The sequence below is a fragment of the Drosophila mauritiana genome, chromosome 3R (assembly GCF_004382145.1).
Source record: "Drosophila mauritiana strain mau12 chromosome 3R, ASM438214v1, whole genome shotgun sequence".
Classification (NCBI taxonomy): Eukaryota; Metazoa; Arthropoda; class Insecta; order Diptera; family Drosophilidae; genus Drosophila; species Drosophila mauritiana.
This window is the reverse complement of record NC_046670.1, coordinates 26,172,587-26,194,593: the sequence shown is the minus strand read 5'-3', so window position 1 is coordinate 26,194,593 and position 22,007 is coordinate 26,172,587. Positions and strand designations below refer to the sequence as shown.

Sequence of the window (22,007 nt, the reverse complement as noted above, 5' to 3'; positions counted from 1 at the left end):
GAACAAATTTATAACCCCTGAATTTCATCATCAGTAATTCGGTGATTTTGTATACAGCACACTGTTGTCCTGTGACCGATTTGTTTACAGAACATTCAACCGCAATAGAAGGTTTCCGCAACATTTTCGAAAATCACCCCTCGGTCCTGTGCGAATGTTGTTTTTATGAGTTGGTCTACATTCGCACTGAGTCCTGGTCCGGTTAACGCCTTTAACAGGCTGTCGAATAGAGGTCTACACTAGAATGTTAGTGCAATGTTATCGTATTACATTCGGAAAGGGGTTGGAAAGCAAAACATTCTGCTAATAACATTCGCAAAAAGGACGCCTACGGAATAATATAACATTCGGTGTTAATCCGCATTTGGATGTTAACATGCAGTTGAAGGAGAACTTGTTTTGGTCTATGTTATGTTTACATTACAGACTTTTCTACTTTTAATTTTCGAATAACGTTAACAAAATATTCGAATCGAATGTTCTGTTAATGAGAACATTACATGAGCATGTTATTTATAAAACGCTCTGTAAAATAAGTACGATAACACAGTCTTTAAAGCCTTGTCAGATTTTCTTAATTTTAAGACCTTTATATGAAATATTTTATTTCTTGGCTAAATATATTCTAAATGCATTACTTACCGTCAATTTAATTGAATACACAATACGATTTCTTTCGCAATAAATTTGCCATCGGACAAAACTGGCAGTCCATCCCAATAATTTGTTGTGCTGATCAGCGTGTTACTTCCGCAATTATCCCAGTGCCTCAGGCACCTGCCCCTAAACGTTGGCCACACCCCTCGAACCGGTCAATTGCCCACAATTTAATGGCCATAAGAAGAGTAAGGGTACCCACCCCCGCCAGCCACATCCTGATGCAACTGAAGATGCGAACGGAAGAGCTGAAAAACCCACCCTCGAGGAAGTCGCACTGCAATCGTGTTCGCAGTCCTGTAATCGCAGGCACTTCTTGTTGTTGCCGTTGTCAACGCCTCTCAAAAAGGGAGCAAAAGGCAACACCAAGGATCAACCCCTAAACTCAACCAGCGACGATTTATAACAAATTTTAAATTGCAAAAAATTGCAACATTGATGAGGGATCGCGATCTGGCGTCGGGCGAAACCGAAACTAATTCGCAACAAGCGCAATAAAAATTATGAACAATAGCGGAAATTAGCCATGGCATCGGAGGGTAGGGAAAGTCACTCACTCGCCCTGCGGTTTTCCGCCAACAGACAGCGCAGCGAAATGGCAACCAATGCGTGACGAATGCAAGCTGCGTTCAACAAATGGGGGAAAGTACACAGAAACATAAAGTGCTACAGTTAATCAGGTTAAAAGCTTGTCAATGGATTTATAAATCAAGAATCCAAATAAAGAAATATTTGGAATTGATTGAAAGCAAATTGGGAGGTTCTTTATCTATCTTCTTCATTCAAGCAATTGACATTAGTAGATCATATTAAATATAGCTGAAACGACTGCTTTAATTTTAACCATATTTATAGAAAGACTTGACTTCTCAGTGCACTGAGTTGCAATTGCAGATGACATTGGGGATAACACTTTCGCTGGGGGCCGGAAGTTCAAGGGGGCGAAGTTCAGGGCCCTCCCAGCGAACACAAACTTTAATTAGCAACTTTTTCGATTTTTTCCCATTCCACAGCCATCGTCAGGCAGTTTCCATGTCCTGGGTCGCATTTGAGTGGCTGCTGCAGCTTCCGGCACTGCACCTTTTTGCCCCCGAGCACATGTTCGTGGTAAGTTGATACCGCTCGGTATATTATCTACATGTAGCGCATAGATGGGGATGTGCAAAAGTTTCCTACTCGGCTGGGATCAGGGATAAAGGATAAAGGATGCTGTGCTGCTGCTGCTTCGTGGGCGAATGACACTTGACAGTGATTTATGGCCGGGCCACTGATAACCCGCCAAATGCAAAGGCAAAAGCGAAGGCAAAACCGAAACCAAATCCAATGCCGAACGGCAAGTGCAAATCCAGGGCAGAGGGTGCCCGATTGTCTCACCAGAGTCACCCCCTCGGATTCCAATTTATCTATAGTAGATCTCCTCGCATATATACATCTAAATATATTTCCATGCCGCAAATGCTGCAATTTCGAGCCAAAACGCTCGCATGTGCAATCATTTTTTATCGCAAATCTCCCGCTCTCCACAGCTCACAACTCTAAGCGGCTGTTGCGAATCGCTGTCATGTGGTGAGGTCCTGCCCCGCCCCCTGGACGCTTACCACTCGCCGCCCCCTTTTTGACTGCCCAGCGGGGTGTTAAATTGCCAGGGCTGCTGCCTCAATTTCAGCGTCATTCAGCGCCATTAACCTTCTGTCAATTTCAATAAGTCAGCGTCGCAAAACTAAAAAAGCAGCCTGCCATTCATGAAAATCTGCTGCAATTGCAGGGCCATACGAATATCCAGAACTAATACAATATTGATAAGCAGGACGATAAGTGACCAAGCGCACAGGCGAGAGGGGAAATCCAAATCTAAATTCGAGCTTGTCAAGCTGGACATGCATGTCCTGAATTACACTCGTCTGGCTGGCCAAATACCACAGGGAATGGCCCGAAAGTAAATTGACATTGTTAATGCTGCAAATTTTAAAGTCCGAACCCTGCACTTGATGGGCTGTTGAAATTCTAGACAAGCCAAGCGTACGATTTCCTTTCCTCTCCAAATAAAGGCAAAGGTATTCTCGGGCATCACACAGAGGGCAGTAAGCAATTTGGTTTTATTTATTGCAGGAGCATATCTCTTTTTCGAATCTACTCGAATATTACGTAGTTTTCATTTTCTTCCTCGCATTCGGTTGGGTATTTCAGATTTCAGGCATGAATGAGCAATATTGAAACAATATGCATTTCCTCCAGCATTGTTTAAAGATGAATTGATTCTGATAAAGAGATATACAGAATTCCATGCGCAAACACTAACTTCTGGAAAATGTAATAGATTTTTACTCACAAATTGTTGTTGTGCAACAATGAGAATATTCAATTTACTACTCTATTGCCCATAGATTCAACGTTGCTAGCTTTATTCCACTTTATTGCCAATTTGCGTGAATTAATACTCGTATTAATTTAGCCCTCGTAAGCTGGCGGCTTTAACTTGAAACTTGCCGCCAAGTGACAAACCGCGAAACAGAGAACTTGCCTTCCACAACATCAATGGCAGTGTTTTCCACTATTTTGTATTTTTATCCCAGGTATTTTGTATTTGTATGCCGGCGAACGTGAACACACCTTTTCTGACCGCATTCCCCAGGCGGCGGACATCGGGCCGTTCGTTTGGTGGCTGCGCTTGTTGCCATTTCCGTTTCCGGTTGCCGCTGTCGTCGTTGTCATGTCTACATGTCCTGCGTCCTGTATTCTGCATGTGTGCGTCCGTCCCGTGTGTGCATATGTGTGTGTGAGTGCGCGCGAGTTTGGCGTGTTGCACATAAATCGTTTAAAATAAAGTGATAATTGCATTTGTGTTGCAACTGTCAAAGTGACGTCAGTCCAGGAAAGTCCTTTGCAGCTGCACATGTATTGGTGGCTTAACGGACTGAACCGAACTGCCTGCATCGCGAGGACGTTTTATGAATGTCGCCGCCGCATGAATAATTGCGATAGCAGCCAATTTGAATGTCCCCCCCCCGGCCCATTCAGCCAGTGATTCCTTCCCGTTTTGCCACAATTTCGGGGTTGTTTACGGGCCCGTTTGTATGTTTTAATTTCGGTGTCACTGTGAAGTGGATTAAAGTATTTCCAGCGGCTTACAACCTAAAACGAGTGCAACCCTCGGCAGTTAAGCCGCCCATCGAGTTGCACTCCGGGCTCCTCAAAGGACATACGCACTTTTTTCCGCCGCGTGCACTGGGAAAAACGTGCAGTTACAATCAGGGGAAGATAACTAACTTATGGCTTTTGAAACATACGTTCATATAAATATATAGTCATATCTTTTTGAACTGATTTAAGGACTACAGAAACAGAGAACACCTCTTGAAAAACTCCGCCTAATGGTGTGAGCAACTTTTCTCAGTGCAGTTGCTTGTGAATTTATGGCGACTGATATATAAGGCATTTCTACCTCGGACAGTGCCCGTGATTAATATGCAACACCCCGTTGACTCGTTTTCCCATTTTCCCGCTTTCAGTTCGAAGTTCGTGTGAAGCGACCAAGTGTTTCCCCCGCACCCCGAAGGCCGATCTGCCAACCCTCTCGTTCGAATTGAATTGTTACGCAAATAGCATTAATATTTATATTGTTTTTTATAAGGACGACAAGGGTGCAGCGCAGACGGGACGTCAATTGCGATGCTAAGTGCCACTGCAAACAGAGGAAAATATTGCATTGAATGGGAATCCTCGAGAGATCCGCGGCATGTGGCAAATTAGGTTGCCTTTGATGCGCGATCACGGCGGCAGAAAATTAATAAAAATAGTGGCACAATTGAGCCAACATTAATTCACTTAGCCAGGCACTTGCCGAAAGTGTTTCGTTTACTTGGCCAGCTGTCAAGGACCTGCCACGCCCCTTGACCCCACTGACCTGCATTTTGTGGGTCGTGGGTTTCAATCGACACGAACTTTGCGTGTTTGCCGGCTGTCGAAGCGTCGAAAAAGAAAAAAAAAAAGCACGTGTCGATTTGATGAATGACGTTTATTAAGCAAACAATTTCGAGCTATTTGCAGCCTAATTGAGCCCCATGCATCAACGTGTTGTGGCAGTTAAATGGCTTATTAATATTTAAAAGATATTTAAAACTAAAAACGCTGGTAACCCGCATTGTGTACAAAATACGAACACGACATACGAATGTAAATGGACCTAATGCGAACATTAAACCCTTGCATGTCCCTCAAAACCAAAAAACAGGAAAAAAGGTGAAGGCAATCAAGTGCGGCTGGAAACATGAGAAATAACTGCAGTGAAGCAGGCTTTCGAGTGGAAATGAGTTTTGCATGCAGCACGCTCGCTCCTTTTTGGGGGAAAAGCCAAAGGGGGAAATGGGGAAGGCATTTCCCATTAATTATAACTGCAATGCCCACACGTTTATGGTCGGAAGTGTAGCTGTGGTCGAGTTGCCCGAACTCCGACTAACTTGCCTGATTAGCTAATACGTCTCGTATCTATTGTCGGAATTTGGCAACACCTCAGCTTGATTTGCATAATTACTCCGAGCCACTTGACTGCTGCCAGGCAATTTACAACTTTCGGCCCCGAAACTCGCCATCACTTGCACATTTTTTGGTTTGGCAACTCTTAAAAAATTAAATGAAATATGCATTACATACGAAAAGTTTAACCGAAAGTGCCACAGCTTCCGTGCCAGCAAACTGGCTGCGATTTTCCGGGGCTGCAAAACTAGCAACTGTAGTTACAATAAATACATATGCAGCTCTGCCGACTGTCGCTGGCATTATAGAAATCCCGTTAAACCCACTTAATTCAATAAAACACCTTTCACACACTTTGCTCCAAAGCCGACAACAAACTATAACCTCCCGTGTGTGTGTGTGCATAATTGTGTCTATAAACATACACATGTGATGTGATGTGTGTGTGTGAATGGCGGCGCTTGAGAGCGTGCGCCAAAAGCTACTTCACGACGGCAATTTACGTTTAAAGTTGCTTAAAGTTGCTAACGACAAAAGTTATAATTGCATAACGTACATGCACTTGTGTGTGTGTGTGCGAGTGCAGGCGGGATAACGGGACCGGGCTTTTAGTGTGTGTCGCCTTAAAACTCACACACACACTCGAACTTAGTGCAAAACACTCAAATTGCACGGGAAATTAAGTAAATGACTACTGATATGCATAGTTTTATATCAATTAGTTATATTTCTTGCATTTGATGATGATATGGTATTAGGTTTATAGTTAGGTTTATATAAGTTATAGTTCTTTATTTAAAGGTATATTTAGTTTAATTACCTACCAGGCAAAAGTATCTAATGAGCTGTACTTTTGTTCACATATTTTACAAGCCATCACTTTATTTATGAATCTCCCGCGATACTCGCTGCCACTTTTCTCTCTCTGCAGAGATGCAGCTAAACGCTGCTTCCTTGGCTGAATTCGTATGCGAGGCAGCATATGGCAGCCGGAAATGAAACGTAAATCAAATAAGTAAAGAGCGTAAATGCGCGCTCACACAGACACATGCACACTCTGGACGAAGTACAAGTGTATTGTCATTAGCGACAAGGACGACACTACAACAACATCAGCAACAACAACAACGAGAAGAAGAAGGGCGGTGTGCGATGAATCCGAGACGCTCCTTTTGCTCAAATTGAAAAGTTTTGGAGTGCATTTTTCACGAAAGTGGCAGCGATTCGAATGGAAAGGCGAACGGAGGAAATTGTTCATATTATAAAATAAAAGCGGAAAGTGTTGCGAGCAGGGCAATGACGAAAAGCCAGGCGAACGGCACGCCCAGCGACGCATGTCCTTGGACTCCGCCCACCACCACCCACTTCCGCTCACGCTCCGCAGCCCATTTAGCCCGTAGAACTGACTCCCATTTTCCCAGCCCACTTCTCCAGCTGTCAGTCAACGGCAGGTTCGAAAAAATGTCAACGGCACTGTGGGCGTGGCTGTCTGTCGGTTCTTTTCTCCATTTTCATTACGTTGAAATGCGTTTCGTTGAATTAGAAACATTTCATTCTGCTGCTACTTCCTATTTCTTTGCTCCGTGTGAGTTTTCCTTCTCCCGCCACATTTTTCCCTTTTCGAAGGCGTTCCGGGAAGGTGTTGGAAATGTTTTATGTCTTAATAGCTTTTCGCTGGATGTGCGTCTTTCCTTTTCTTTCCTCTTCCCCTTTCCTGCTCCATCCAACCCAAAAAAAAACAGAAGCAGGGATCAAACATGAGTCTCGCGTTTGGTTTAATGGGTTAACGAGTTTGCATTTTCCCCTTTTCCATTTTCCATTCGTTTTTATTGAGGAATCTTCAATTAACGCTGCGGGAGTTGTGAAATTTGATTTCGCTCATCCAGGGGAAAATTTTCTAATTGAGTTTTAGCTCTTAGTAATTAAGTCGAAAAAACCTTTTGGCTTTCGCTGCTTTAAGGATCCTTTTGCTCACACTGACTCATTGGAATACAGGTGCTGTTCCTGCGAATCCAACCCATCCTGCAAATGCATCCATAGCGACAGTCCTTCACACAATCCAGGGTTTCCCTTTGTCCACAGGATCTCTCACAAGTCCTGCAAGGTGAAACTATTTCCTGGGAGGAGCAGTGAAAATACAGCCTCAGCATAAACTGAACCGATCCATTACTAGTCTGAATATTCCACATGGAAGTGGTCAGAATAAGGGCCAAAATGTAGAGCTGAACGTGTGCCATCGTCGAAAGTAGCTGTAAGACTAAGCCAAGTTAGCCAAAGTGTCTCATACAAACTTGCTAGAAATGCAAATGCCTGTGCATAACTAAATACAATTTTATGACAGCACGGAACGAAAACATAAAGCCAAATATGCATGCAGTATGCAAACGCACGTCTGTATGAATTCCAGCGGACAGATTTCTTTGCACAAATTTCTCCTTGTGTAAGCCTTTTATGATACTGAAATTCATAGACTAACTAATCGGCTTTAACCCAATGAGACGACGTCAGCCACATGAAAGGACCAAAATTAATTTGGCAACCTCCTAAAAATGCAACTTAAATGCAGGGCAGCATTTAAATTGCAGCTAACCAAGCGAATGTGGAAAACCCAATCCCAAAGCCGAATGAAAATTAGACCAAGCAAAACATAATTTCAATTTCCGCTGCAATTATTTGCGGGTCTCTCGATTGTTGTCATTTTGTCACCAGCTTAAATAATTAAAATCCCACATATATGCACGTATGTACATATGTATTTTTGCAAATGGTCAAATTGCCGGCCCCCTTTTAAGGTCACCACCACCCATTAACATTATAATGCAGTTGCACCGAGGCGATCTGAACGCAGACTGACCAGTTCGAGTATAACATTTTCATAATATATGACAACATATGACAACAGCATTAAAAAAGGCCACAAATTTTCAATTTGGCCCCGACAAGCATTTGATACGCGACCGAAATTTGCGCATGAAAAATTCAGTTAGATAAATCCGTGATACTGTCGTCCCATGTGAATTATTACCGCCAACCAAATTGATATCCTGCACTTTGAAAAAAGGACCTTCGAATCTATGCAATGTGATATACATACAATGAATTTTAGGAATAATGTTTTTCCTATTGAAGAAAGTAATCATTCTATCATAAAGTGTGGTCTTTCATTAATAAATATTGAATGTTGGCTATGCAGATGGTGATTTTTCCGGGTGCATAAGCCCTTTTGGCCGCCGTTCTGTCAACGCCATTCATTGAGCTCGTCACTTTTGGTTGGGCCCAAAAAATTGGGGGTCAATAAAATGACTCGAAAACACCCGCCTTGAATGGAGTTTTTGAGCCTGGAATTTTGAGAGGACGCAGGAGGAGCAAGTGGAGCTGGAGTGCTGGAATGGTATGATTCCGACTGTCGTATCAGTCATCTAACCATTTAGATAGGCCATGGAGCGGCAGAAGGCAACGATGCGTGGTCGTTAGGCCCTGCTTTCCTGCTTTTCTGCTTTCCTGACTCTACTCCGCAGTTCGAATGGAGTCTATGGCACGAATGCCATTGCCTTTCGGTTGTATCTTAATGAAGTATCGATTTCTGGCATCGACTCGACGATTTCTCGATTTCATGTGCCCTGCGGTGGAATTCCTTCGAGTCATGTAAATCACTTATTACATTTTCGCTTTCCGTTTGCCTCCTTCGACTTCCTTTGCTCTCCTCTCGGCTGCCTCTTTGGGTGTGCTGATGCACAAAAATGCTTGCAGAAAATCCCCAGTGGTTGAATCTGGGAACTTAATCTCAAATTAGTTTTAAGCCCGTAACGGAATTTGACTAACTGAATTGTCATAATGGCAAATAACAACGGAAATAATGGTCCTCTGGTCGAATAAAAACGAAATCAGCCGGAGCGGGCGAAGCAATCTAAATGCATGTGAGTGAGTGAGTGAGCAAAGCTGTGCGCGGTGGCGTATACGTGATGACTTTGCAAATGGATTGTGTATCGTAATCACATAGCCGGCTAACATCATAAAAAGTATTGGATGCTTTATTCGCATTAGTGCGGCGCTCCGATTCGATCAGGCATAATTTGTTGGCTGCTAATGCCGAGGCAATCGCCTCCGCAGGACCTTGAATCCTTGAATCCCCGACTGAGCCGTGCGAAGTGTGCCCATTAATTATGGCCACACAAATGGATTTCATAATTCCAGGGGCCAGTGCCCAGTGTCCAATGCCAAGTGCCTGGGGCCCAAAATAGTGCACTTAAGTCCCCAGCCGAATTGAGATATTTTGGGCCGTTCATTTGAATATGCATGAGCCGTGCTGATGGAGCGATTAAAACGCCGTCTGACACTCTCTGCCCAACTTTCGTTACTTTTCCTTCGCAGTTTTACTTTATTTATTTGGCCTAACGCTGCTTTTTTCTGTTTGGTTCCACTCTGTCAGGCACTTAAACAAATGAAGCTGTCGCCGTCGCGTTATTTATTAGCCGAGCTGGTAAAAATGTTCAGCCTCAAATGCTTTTTTATTAATTTGCATTGTGGCCAACTCGCAGACTAGCGCACACAAATGGCTGGAGCAGAAGGAGGTGCACTGAGCGAAAACAATGGGTTGTGCAGTAAATGTGATGCAGACTTTTGAAGAGCTGAATGATGATGTTGAGTATGTGACCTTAAGCATCATGTCATCTAGTCCACATGTGGTATTATCCCTAATGCCATATCTTTATATGTAGCATCTAGTCCACATGTGGTATTATCCCTAATGCCATATCTTTATATGTAGTAGTTCAAGTATTGTATCAGTTTTTTCTGCCAGTGCAGCGCGGGAAGAGTGGCCGCCATCTCGTTTAGCGACTGCAATCTGAGCCTGCAACGTGGCTTATTTGTCTGGCTGGAGAAGCCAAAATGGCTGCTCGTCTTTGGCTCCGCCCCCTTGCCACCCAGAAACCCCTCCCCCCCTCCAACTCCAGGATCAACTCCCCCCTCCCACGGACCCTTTATCGTATGTTAAAGTCAGCGCACACAAAATTTTTAAGTGGTTTTGCCAAAAGTTTTCGAGTGTCGGAGTTCGAGAGCCTTCAGCTCGGCTTTTGTTTAAAATGTTCCGGCTTTTTAAGCGCCACGCTGAGTCGGCCTCCTGCCCGCCGAGGGGGCGTGGCCGGTCGCGTATATATCTATCTATCTATATATGTATGTATACAGATCTGTATATACTGTTCAGACACACACATGGCTGGCACGCTAATTCGCAGCGGGTGACAAAGTAAATTATGATATTCGTTTCCCGACTAACAGACTGCGTGCACTTCCTGCAACGTCTATTTTTCCTTTCTTTCCTTTTCGCTTTCCTCATTTCCCCCGGCATTTTCCGCCGGACAGCGCGGCAGGTTCAACGGGATTTCCATTATGCCTGGTCTGGTTTTTGGATTGGGATTGGGGTACTGGTGGATTGGAGGATTGGAGGATTCGGTTTTCGGGCCGTGATTTGTTGCACGGCCAATGTCGCGCCCCCGCGATGAGCACTCCGGAACTTTGCGTATCTGTTTTTGAGCTTCTTAATGGAAAGTTTTCGGGGCGAAATTTACGATTGGGGGCCGGTCTACGTGAGCATTCACCCCCACCCAACCGGCGTCATGTGAAGATAAGCCGGAAAATTGCAGGGGCTTGAAGGTTGAGAGCTGTTTGACTGCATCTGAAGCTCGCTTAAAGCGAATTAGTTTAAGTTTTCGACCATCGAAGGGCGAGCTGTTTGTCACGTCGTTTGCAGTTGCAGTCCTGATCTTTGTTTGCATTGGCCGGAGCTGCTGCTCCATCAAAGCCATTGTTTGTCCTACGGCGATGATGGGGAGCCGGAGTAAATTAACAAGGACTTAGCTGCATCTGCAGCCAGGAATGAGCTTACACTGGGGGCCAAATTGAGGGAAAGCAGCTGGAATAAAATATCAATTTTACTTTTAAATACAATTTAGAGAAAGGTGTAAACAGATTTAGCTGGATTAAATGAAAAACCTTTTGGAGCAACAACGCTTTGAAATCACAAGTAAGTTGTTTTAGGCTTCTGTTGTGAATTTACCTTTCTGAAACACAAGGCGTACTGATAAATTCAACTTATTTGCCTTTCTTGGCGTGCAACTACAAGATTCGGGGGCGTGCAGCTCGTTTTGTTTACCTCATCGCTGGGAAATCTGCTGGCCAAGAAAGGTCCGCTCAGTTTCGAGCAAACTTTGTTAACTATTTAAGACATAATTTAGCGAATTATTTTTCTCCACGCTGCTGCTCGTTGCAGGGTAGGGGCGGCCCAGCAGGGGCGTGGCGGCTCATAAGTAAATATTATGCAAATGAGAGCCTGGGGACCAGCCAGGCCCCCTCCCGAACATCCCACCCTTGACAACAAGGGGCAAACTCAGCCTGCGCGAGCTTAGCTGCAGCGAAAGTTACTTTTTTCAGCTGGAGCAGCTGGCTTGGCGCCATGTCCTTGCCATGGCTGTTAGTTTTTTAATCCTTTGCAGTTATTAATTTAATCGCACAGCTGCATTTCAGTAGCGTGTGCCGCATGAGAAAGGATGGTGCACGGTGCATGGGGGTGGGCTGTGGAAAAGCGTGGGAAAATCGCGGAGGGGGGCGCAAAGTTAGTGGCAACTTTTTGGCTGCCAGCCGTGACAGTCAGTCCGCTGGATGGCTTGACAAACGCTTGACACATAAATCCGACGTCGGCTTTAATTAGTCACTGGATTTGTTGTCAAAAGTTGTAACTTTCACTTAAATTATTCATGTAGCCGCTGTCACATGACGAGCCGCGTCCAAAATCATGGCCACCAAGTGGGTAAATCGGTGAGTTCATTATGTGGCCATAAATTATAAAAGCCGCTCAATGGCTTTAAAGCATGACTAAATTGAACACAGAACTATCTGTTTACGTTTCTTGGAATTATCATCGATAGGCGGCAATTAAAATTCAAGTCCAGAAGCCAATGAAATCATACTCCATTTTCATTGAGCCAAAGTTGGATAAACAAAGTGTGCACGTGGAGAAAATTCCTGGAATAAATGATTCCTGAAAATGATCAAAGCTTTGTTTTTAATAAGTTACACATTTAAATTTAAATAATTTGATTTCACTTTAAAGCCAAATGCCACATAAATTCATAGAATCCGCGACATTGATCTATGGTTTTCGCCTGTTTTTCCACTGCACAGCATTTTATTTGATTGTTTTCCCAGCGCAAACAGACAGACATTCTTATAGCCGCATTATGCTTTAACTGATTTTCGCATTTGAATGATTTATGCTTCCCGCCAGACTCATTCGCATTCGTTTCACCTGCTTTTCACCTGTTTTAGCCGTCGGGCCAACGCCTTTGGGACCTCTTGTCTGGAGCTCGTTTTTCATAATTTTGCATGTGATTTGCGCTGGTTTTTAATACTCAACCGCGCACTTTTTTTTCGGTTGGGAGTGGTGGGTGTGTGGTGTTTTTGCCAATCGATAATCAAACGCGTGTGAAATTCGCATGCTGGGACATAAATTTATCAACAGGTTAACAAGTGACTTACACAAAAATGTGCTCATTCATTTATGGCCCGACTTTTGGGTGCTGCAAATTTTACAAGCTAACAGAATCATTTTACGCATCATTAACGTTTTTGTATTTCATATGCAAATTCGCCTAGTCCTCTCATCTCTGCGCTTGATCCTTGAAGACCAACCATCAGACGTCCGTCCAAACAAAGTCAAACTTTTTGGCAATGGATTCGTGTGTGTGACCGACCGCTCCATTAGTGAGGTTCACTGAACATCGCAACGACAGGATTGAGGGGATGGAGGGGGCCGAGCAGGTCCTGCCAGGACCTCACCCACATTGGCCACATTATGTGCACGCAATGAGCCTTGAAATTTAGTTTTCGGCTAGTTTCAAAGGGTCAGAACTTGAGCTCCTGCTCCGGACACTTTCGGGATGAGAACTTTGCCTTCTTTGCGTGCATGTGCCAAGTGACAGTTTCCGGAAATATGCATCCGCCTCTCGCATTACGGCAAATGAATTGCAACGACTTACGCTGCACTGGCGCCATTTAAAGCGCCATTAATTAATCGTAATTAAAGTGATTTTCTTTCGCCTTCTGGGCAGCCGCTTTTGTTGTGGTCACTCGCTGATTGAGCCTTAAATTGCCGGCATCGCCTTTTGTGGCCGCAATCGTCGCCATAATGAATCGTATTGCATAATTACTGCAAGCCGCTGCCGCAGCTCCTGGCCATTTTTGAGTTGTCCTGGCCAGGACCACCGGAAGTTCGCAGTCCGGAGTCCAGCGTCCTTGCGTCCTTGAGTTGTGTGCGCAGGGTCTTTCGACTTGAGCCATATTTATGCACTCGTGTCGGGTAATTAACAGCACAGTGGGCTTTTTGTTCCACACGCACATGTATGCATATATAGCCGGCATAATCGGGAGGCCCTCGTTAAATATATTTGAACAGCCAACAGATTCTACCGGGATTGTCTGTCATCATGGCATGGATCTCAGTGCTCGAAGCCGCAAAGTCTAAAACAAATTTGCACACAAAAAAATGGGCTCCTAATTAAACAGAACTTAGAAGTCAGTTAATGGAGAAGATAAATGGATTTGAATGAGTTTAGCTACCAATAATATGTATCTACTCACAATTATTCAATAGCAAGCTCCTTTTAAGCACAATTAATACTTGAAGCGCATATTTTCGCCCAGTGCATAATGGCACACATATTGGGATGTATGGTAAACAGATGTTGAAGTTCGAGTGCTGGACGATTGAGTGTGTGTGCGTGTGTTGTCGGTGAGGCGATAAGTGACATTTGAGTGAAAGCTTTGGCTCGGCAGTGTGAACGTGTTGGAGCCCCTCCCCCTTCCATGATGTGTGTGTGTGTGTGGGGTGTGCGTGTGTGGCGCGCTTTGGCAAGCCAACAAATATTTATCTATGCCAGTGGCCATTTAGCCGGAGCCTGCCAATAAAATTGCCATTTCTGTCATTGTCAGCTTAACGGCAAAGTGAGCAACAGACAATTGCGATAGTGTGTGTGTGTGTGTGTGGTAGGGGCACTAGGTGAGTGTGAGTGTCGCTTGAGTAGTGTGTGTGTGTGCGTGTTGCTTTGACAATTGATTAAATATGTGAAGTGTGCGCAATTATGTCAATTAAATGGAAATTACTTTATACCTCGGCCGGTGCTCTTTTGTGCTTGACAAATCACACGGAGACACAAACGAGTTTTATTGCCGGCATTAACTGATGCATAAAGTGAATAATGAGCGACTGGACTGCCGGATTCCTGAGCCCTGATAAAGAAGGCCAAAATAATTGGCTACCCCACCGCGCCGAGTTGTCATTGGCAACCGCAAAACAAAGTTCTCTGGCCCTGAAAGTGTTTGGCCAAATGCATAATTTATTAGCTGTTAACTTACTACGAGGAATTGCAATGCTCGAAATAATTGGCAGCCAAACAATGGGTTTCTTTGAAGTGGGCAAACTGAAGAAACGGGGTATCGATTACAGGCGAGACAATGCATAAATATCATACAAAACTTTTAAGCCGCTCGAGCACATATTAAAATAATATTAACTAAAAACCATCGTTAGTGGCTAAAACAATTAACGTGGCCAAGCGAGTAACTGAGTTCGCATGGCCAGCTGGCTTAGTTAGAGATACAGATACGGATACAGATAAAAGAGATACACGGCATGTCCTTGCACACTACTTGTATATCCTATTTCCCCGCCCCTCCCCCCCTTAGCCGTGCTTCAAGTCCTGGCCCAAAGCGCGTGTGTTAATGGCAAAACGTTTAATGTTTCTGGTCACGTAATAAATCCAAATCTGTGCTCTGTGCTGCGCACGCTGTCACTTCCGTTTTATGATTTAATTTGTAATTTACTCCCAGGCTCTTCCCCCTCCACGGATTGTTGATCTTTTCTCTTCTTTTTTTTGGCAGTTAGTTGAGTTGATGTTGTTATTTTTGACAACGATACCTGAGGGCATGCTCCTGGGGGCTGGGGGCTGTGTAGGCCTGGAAATAGAAAGCGAAATATGCTTTCCTGCCATTTCGATTATGGCGAATAGTTAACTTTTCGGCGGCAAACGCTGCATGGGGAGCAATTTCCGATCCGTTCCGTTCCCGGAGAGATGATGGATACGCCGGAGCACTGTTTGACTGCCACTTAAATTGCCCTGAGAAATAATCAATCCGGCTCCAATCATCGTTGTGTCCAATCAAGCTGGCCCCAGCTCCAGCTCCAGCAATCCCTGGAAATGTGTATTTTGGACCACTAACAAGCTGCCCAAAAGCGGTTGCCATATCAGCATAAGTCAAGCATTTCCATGGACAACTTAAGCCTTATCCCTTTTTGGCTGCACTTACTCGGAGGGGCCATGTACACTAGAAAAAACCAAGACCTTTAATAAAATATAATTCCCTTTCCATCTATTCCAAATGAGTTCATCGTGTGTCATTTGTTTCGGTGTAGCAAAGTGTCAAGCGCCCAAAATTCTTTTCCTAGTCCCCTAAACTTGATCCCATCCCGACATTTGCTTCAAATTAACACCTCTGGGAGGCGGCTGACTTTTATGGTCTACTATTTTGCATATTGGAGCCACACAAATTGTGTATGGAAAATCATTACCCCCTCGCACACACACACTCACAGAGGCAGCTCCTTGCCAGCCAGCCTCTAGCAATTCATTTTCGCCCCCCTTTTCGCCAGCGTCGAGCTCTTCAAAGAGAAATTACCTTTTTTCGCGTTACCAGGCCACGCCCACAAGGAGGGAAAAGTGTTGGTTTGGAGCCAGGAGGTTTGACTTGGGAAATGCGGAAAATCAGCGCACTGGGGCTGTTTTTCCAGGGGAAAACTCGGCGTTCGTGGAGCGGTCTTTAGTGCTGATGGCAAACTATCTTTTCACGCTTTGCAAGCTAGAAAATTTCTGCATTTTTAGGCACGTTTGGTTTTCCCCAGCACATCCTTTTATTGCCAGCCACCAACCCCGCACCCTACCATTTTATAACCCCACTCTCGTCGACGCTGTCAACGCCTCGATGCGTTTTAGCCCTCTTCATGTGAGTGCACTGTGCGAAAATAGGGTGTATAATGGTATACCAATCCAGAAATATATCCATTTACCATTGAGTATTAATCACTGTCTCACTTATGTGCATGAAAGAATGATATCTTACATATTTCTATCCTTTTATATATTATCTACTTTGTTGTAACCCTTTTTTTGCTCAGTGCTTTTGGTGTGAGTGGTGCTGAATACATTTTTCTAACGCCAATTGCTTTCAACACCTCTTGGACCTGCATGTAAAGTTGCTGGGCTTCATCTTGCCGGCTCCTTTTGTATGGCCGTTGTTGTTCCCGTCGGCCAGGCCGTCGAAAGTGTTGGCCATCGGATGTCGGATGGTTGGATGGTCGGATGGTCGTATGGTCGATTTTAGATGGTGGATAGGCGATGTCCGATGGACGGTGTGGTCGATGGCCGCTGCCAAGGCCCATGAAAGTGGTGCTAGGACTCGTTTTCGTTTTGGTATCTTTGCCAGCCAGTCGTCGTCCTGTGGGCTGACATATTGCAAGTGCCTCGATGGGCAGTGAGCTGCGATTATGTGCAACACACACACATGCACATACACATGCTCGGGAGCAGTGATTGCATGTCCTGGCTATCTCAGCGTGTGTGAGTGTGGGCCAACTGGCAGCGTTTCCGTTGCCTTTCACCAAACGGAAGTTGGGCGCACTAAACGATTTGCTTGTTTCGTGTGCTGAAATATTTAGGCAGTCCGAGAAGTCGGAGGTTCTGCTCCCTTTGAGGCACTCGCACTCGTAACTCGTAACTCCAATGCTCCAATGCTCCGCTTCACTTAAGAATTAAGAGATATCTAGCAATGAGTTGGCAGCCGACGCTCGGTTCGCTTTTTGAAATACTGCACTGGCTTTGCATACAAATGTGCTTCATTGATAATGCACAGAGAAAAACGAAGCATTTAATGGAAATAAAATAGAAACTAATCAGTATGAGTGCTCAAAAGTATGACAAAATTCCGACCACACAAACTGACAAAAATTCAAGTTTGTTAGAAGAGGAGTTTATTTTCTCTCTGTGTGCAAAAGAGTGACTGGGCGGTGGAAATCGGGGCGTGGCTAGCTATTTGTAACCATTTAGTTTACTTAATTTGGCGTGCAAAGCACTGCGGTTGTGGGGCAAACGCTCCCCGCCAGGAGATGAATGTTTGTTTGTGTTATTAATGCCCCTGCCCGAGAGTCCTGCAAGTCGAGAAAGTCCTGGAAGTATGCAACGCACTTCAGTCAGCCGGCTAGCATCTGGCCCAGGGCTATTTTATTGCATTGTCAATTTAATGGTGTGGAAATGCCTGGCGAAGAAAAGCTGCTCCTGCCACTCGAGAGTGGAAACCCGGAACAAGCTCACAGATAGAAGCCGGCAGTTCAATGCTTCCTCACAGACGCACAGACTCACAGGCTTGCAAGTGAAATAAGACAGCGTTTAATGCCTGCACAATATTTATTGCCATGTTTCATATTCCTCTATGTATGTATGTATATATCCCCCTATTTCCTCGTTTTTTCCCCTGTGTTTTCCGACTCTGATGCCACAGACATGGCTACAAAGTAGCCTCCGCCTCTGGATCTGATTCCCAGACTGAGCCTGCATTGTTTAGTTTTGTACTTTGGCCGATCCTTGCTGCTTGTTGCTGTGTCAAGCGATTTATAAAATGGCAAAGTCGGAGCAGAAGCGGTCAGGCCCATAAAAACAACAAGCTGCAAGTAGACGAGATAAGCGGAAATTATTAAAGTGCTGCCAGATTTATGAAAATGTATTTGTATTCGTTTCAATCCTGTCCGCAGGCAAATGCTGTTTTTTGACTTCATATCCTAGTTGTTGGGCTTTTAATGAAATAAACCCCCCTTAAAAAAGCGGCTTGGAATTGTTATAAACACAAAAAGCCTTTTAAGCCCCGAATGGCGAGTCACTCTTTGTGTTGTGTATTTATTAACCAGTTCGATCGATTGTTATTCGCCACAAAAATATATTCCATATTTGATCAGACCCCGGCTTTATCCCTTGGTAAGCCCACAAAGTTCTGTGTAGGAGGTTTTCGGGGCGAACAGTAAATCATTTCCATAATATATATCACACGATTTTCTTTGCCGGAGGCGGGGCATAATTTAATCGAAGGCAATAAATTGGCATTTAAATGTAATAAAGACGGGGAAAATAATTACGGCTGGGGGGAAAAGTCCCACCCTTTCATTACTTAATGCCAAAGGCATTTCCCACTCCCACCCCCTCCCCGTTATCCACACAATTTATGTACAACTTTTGGTGCAGAATTATGCACACATTTTCATCGCCGGACTCCAGACTCCATTTGCTTGGCCCGCGGCTCGCGTCGAATTGTTATGGCCAACGAATGACAGTTAAGTGACATTTAACGGTTAATAAGCCTGACAGATTTACAACTGTCAGCGGCGTTTAAAAATAATGAACATCAACATCAGCGACGGAAGAGACAAAAAATGGCCGGACTTTTGCCATCTCGAATAGCCAAAGCGATTTGGCCAAATTGACTGCGCAAAGTGAATTATTAATGTCATGTAGGGGCTCAGACAGGCTGGGAAAATCGGAAAAACGGCAGGGGAGGGGTGTGAGGGGAGGAAAAGCTATCGGGGCAGCACTAAATGTGCGTCTATTTTGTTCCAAGTGCTGAAAATTTACTGTGCGTATTAAATAAATGCGATTTTCCGGCACGTGAACCAAACTTAGAACCAGGACTAGGCCCCAAAAACGAAAAGGAAAACCCAGGAAGAGACTGGAAAAACAAGAAAAGCCAAGCGAAAACTTAACCAAAACAAAACACAACCGGGCAGCAGGAGTGGGCGGGGGAGCGGGGAATAGGACAGCGGCAAGGACAACGCTCATAAAACATAAATTTAATTTATGTGCAATTTTAGCAAGTCGTATAAATTTCCCCAGCCCAAAGGACGAAAAAAAAAAAGAAACAAGCCGAATTCCACAGCGGCACCGGCCAGCTGGGCAAGGAAAATGTCCTTGAAAATGTCGCATTGTTGTTCTTATTTATAGCTCAAAGCCCGGGTGCTGAAAGGGTTTTTCCGAAAGGGGTTTCCCTGCTGGAAAATATATTTATTTCTGGCCATATTCGTAGCTGCACTTGCACACACGATGTTTCGGGATTCTCTTGAATGTTAATGAATTGCTACAAATTCATATGGGGGCATGCCCCCAGGCGAAGAGGCCAGAGTCCTTGCTAAAATCAAATATTAATTAAGCCTAAATCTGGCTTTGACTGCAGATCCGCTGGGCGAAGTGCATGTTGTTGTTGATTAGTAAATTTAATGCGGGAATGCATTTTTAGCATACCACTTGCCCCGGGGCCTCCAATGCATTTCATTTTCTGAGCAAACATATTCCGAATTCAATTTGCAGCACATTTAATTTGGCATTTTGGCCATTTGAGAGCCCAAAAGTTGCCGGAACTCGACAATGCAAATATGTAATAACAGCTATGCCAACATGGCCAAAGTTGCTCTCTTTTTGTGGCAGTAATTTGCCTGGCAGAAGAAAATTGGCACAGATAAAGTCCAACACAATGCCCAACGCAGTGCACCTTGGAAAATTTGTTTTGCCTAGAATTTGATTGTCAAACTGGTTCAACTGTCCAGATTTGTTGGCCAAACTTTCGGCAGCCTAACAACAGCCAGATGAGTAAACAGTTTTCCAATTGCGAGAAAACTTCCATTTGCCCGAGAAAGGAAAACATTCCTCGCCTGTGATCACAGGATCATGCAGTGCCTGGAAAAGTTTTTCGGTTTCCGAAAACAGGATACATTAGCCCCTAGAAGGCAGCGTCTAATTGCCTGGGCCACAAATCAACATATCTTCGTCTTACCTGAAAGTGTGGAATTTATGGCAACATCCGCAGATTCTTCGGCGCTTTCGCGGCCATAAAATCGTTTTGCGGTCACTGAGCAGCGTGGAAATGGGAAAAGCTGGGCGAAAAGTGGGCGAAAAGTGTCGCTCTTTAAAGCGAAATAAGAAATTTATGAAGTTCCAGCCCGATGTTCCCTTCTGGGCACGTACTCTCAATCCCAGTCACAATTTTCCAGCTGGTCTTGTTTCTGGGCCACATCTAATTCATTTGGGAAAGTTATTTATTGTATTATTTACCACTTGAGCCCGAAACTTTGTCAATTGTTTGTGTTTGCCGACCAAAAAGTTTGTGCCAAAGACACCAGGAATATCTGCCTTTGAATATCTGGTTTCTTTTTTCTTCTTTTGTGGCTTTCAGTTAGCACTTTAATATTGATGTTGCAATGGTGAAAAATTCACAAACGGCACTCACTGCATATTTTTTAGGCTCTGGCAGCTGCTATGATTGATTTTTTTTCGCATATCTAGGGCTTTTTTAAACAGTCATAGTGTTTAAAAATTGATGGGCAGCGACATGAAAATTGGACGACAGCACTTTGAAGAGATTTTACCCAATTTAATGACAACGGAGACAGGCGAATAGCAATCGTTGATTGGGGCTTAATTCGAGTGAGATTGACAGCTTGTTATTCGCGAATTTCGGTGGCATCAGCCATCACATTATTGTCACAATAGTAATCATCAACCTGCCCCGAAACGAGTACACTTTGCATTCATTATCCCATAGACAAGAATTTTGTAAATTGTCTGTGCAAATGTAATTAGATTTCGCTTTGAGCAAATAGGCCGACAAAAAATAATGCTACACAACCGCCAGGAATCCTCGACAAGCCGCAATCCACCCCTTCAACCAAACCGCATCCTTCGTTATCTGGGAAAAGCCACAAGTCGAAGGGGTTGGGAAGAGGAAAAGCCATCCCCTTTTCCCATATTTCCAGAGTGTTTACCTTGGAGTGTGATCTGCACTTAATTAATATGATATTCGTAAGCCACTCAGCATCTTTTGTATCCTTGTATCCTTCAGTTGCCCGGCCAACGAGCGCTTTCGCCGTTTTGTTGTTCTCGCGGGTTAATTAGCATATGTAAATGAAAAATCAAAACTCAGCCACTTATCAAAGGAGCAGCAGCTGCGGGCTTGTTTGTTTGCACTCTGCATCACCGTCTTGGTGCTGTTCGTCCTTTTGGTCCTTCGGTAATCGCTCCGTGTGGCAAACGCGCACGTTGCGACAGTTAAGATGATGGCAAGCAGCTCGTAAACGACTCGCAACTCCCAGAAAGATAGTTACGAAAATAGTCTTGGCCTGCAGCGATTGCAGCCGGGCCTTATTTTGTTTAATTTAATTAAAGCCACCGCAGACAGCGCTGCGGACAGGCACGTTGACAAACCCACAGCCTAGTGGCAGCCTCATTTAAATACAAATAATTTATGAATGCGAATCCCTGCTGTCTCCGCCGGTGAGTTTCGCGAACCAGCTGCGTGAGGATTTTCATATTTTTTATTTATTTTTAATGCTGGCGCTGCATTAAATGCTTTTTAACTTATTTGCCGCTGGCACTTGTCCACCATCAACTGGCCGCCGCTCCTTCGCCGCATTATATTCCGCTTTATTCCGACAACATTAAGCAGATTACATATACGCTGAGATTATTAAAAAGTTAAGAACTTAAAGAGCCGCATAATGAGATGCAATAGCATTTGCATTCATACTCAATGCATTTAATTAATGCGCCGCCCGTTTGCTTTGCCCCACATCGCGCATACGCAGCGTTGCCCGTCCGCGATCGATCCCCGTTAATTGCGAGAAGCGGTTTCCGCAGCTGCCCAGTGCTGCGGCGGCATTTAATAACGATTCATGGCCCCAGTATATTTGGCAGCCAGGAGTGGGCAAGCAAGGACATTCAAGGACGGCAATCAGC

General features: G+C 44.4%; 2 protein-coding genes across 2 annotated transcripts in view; one reads left to right on the top strand and one right to left on the bottom strand.

The window, feature by feature from the left end:
- LOC117145379 (uncharacterized protein C2orf42 homolog) overlaps positions 1-22,007 on the top strand; it is a 171,806-nt gene that overhangs the window by 115,492 nt on the left and 34,307 nt on the right. The gene's annotated exons all lie outside the window — the stretch shown is intronic.
- Positions 6,875-7,391, bottom strand: LOC117145387 (chymotrypsin-elastase inhibitor ixodidin). Its single transcript, XM_033311020.1, has one exon. The coding sequence runs from the start codon at positions 7,365-7,367 to the stop codon at positions 7,086-7,088; it is 282 nt and encodes a 93-aa protein (XP_033166911.1). The 5' UTR covers positions 7,368-7,391; the 3' UTR covers positions 6,875-7,085.

Coding starts and splice junctions, on each gene's coding strand:
- LOC117145387 (XM_033311020.1), bottom strand. CDS start 7,367: ATGGCACACGTTCAGCTCTACATTTTGGCCCTTATTCTGACCACTTCC.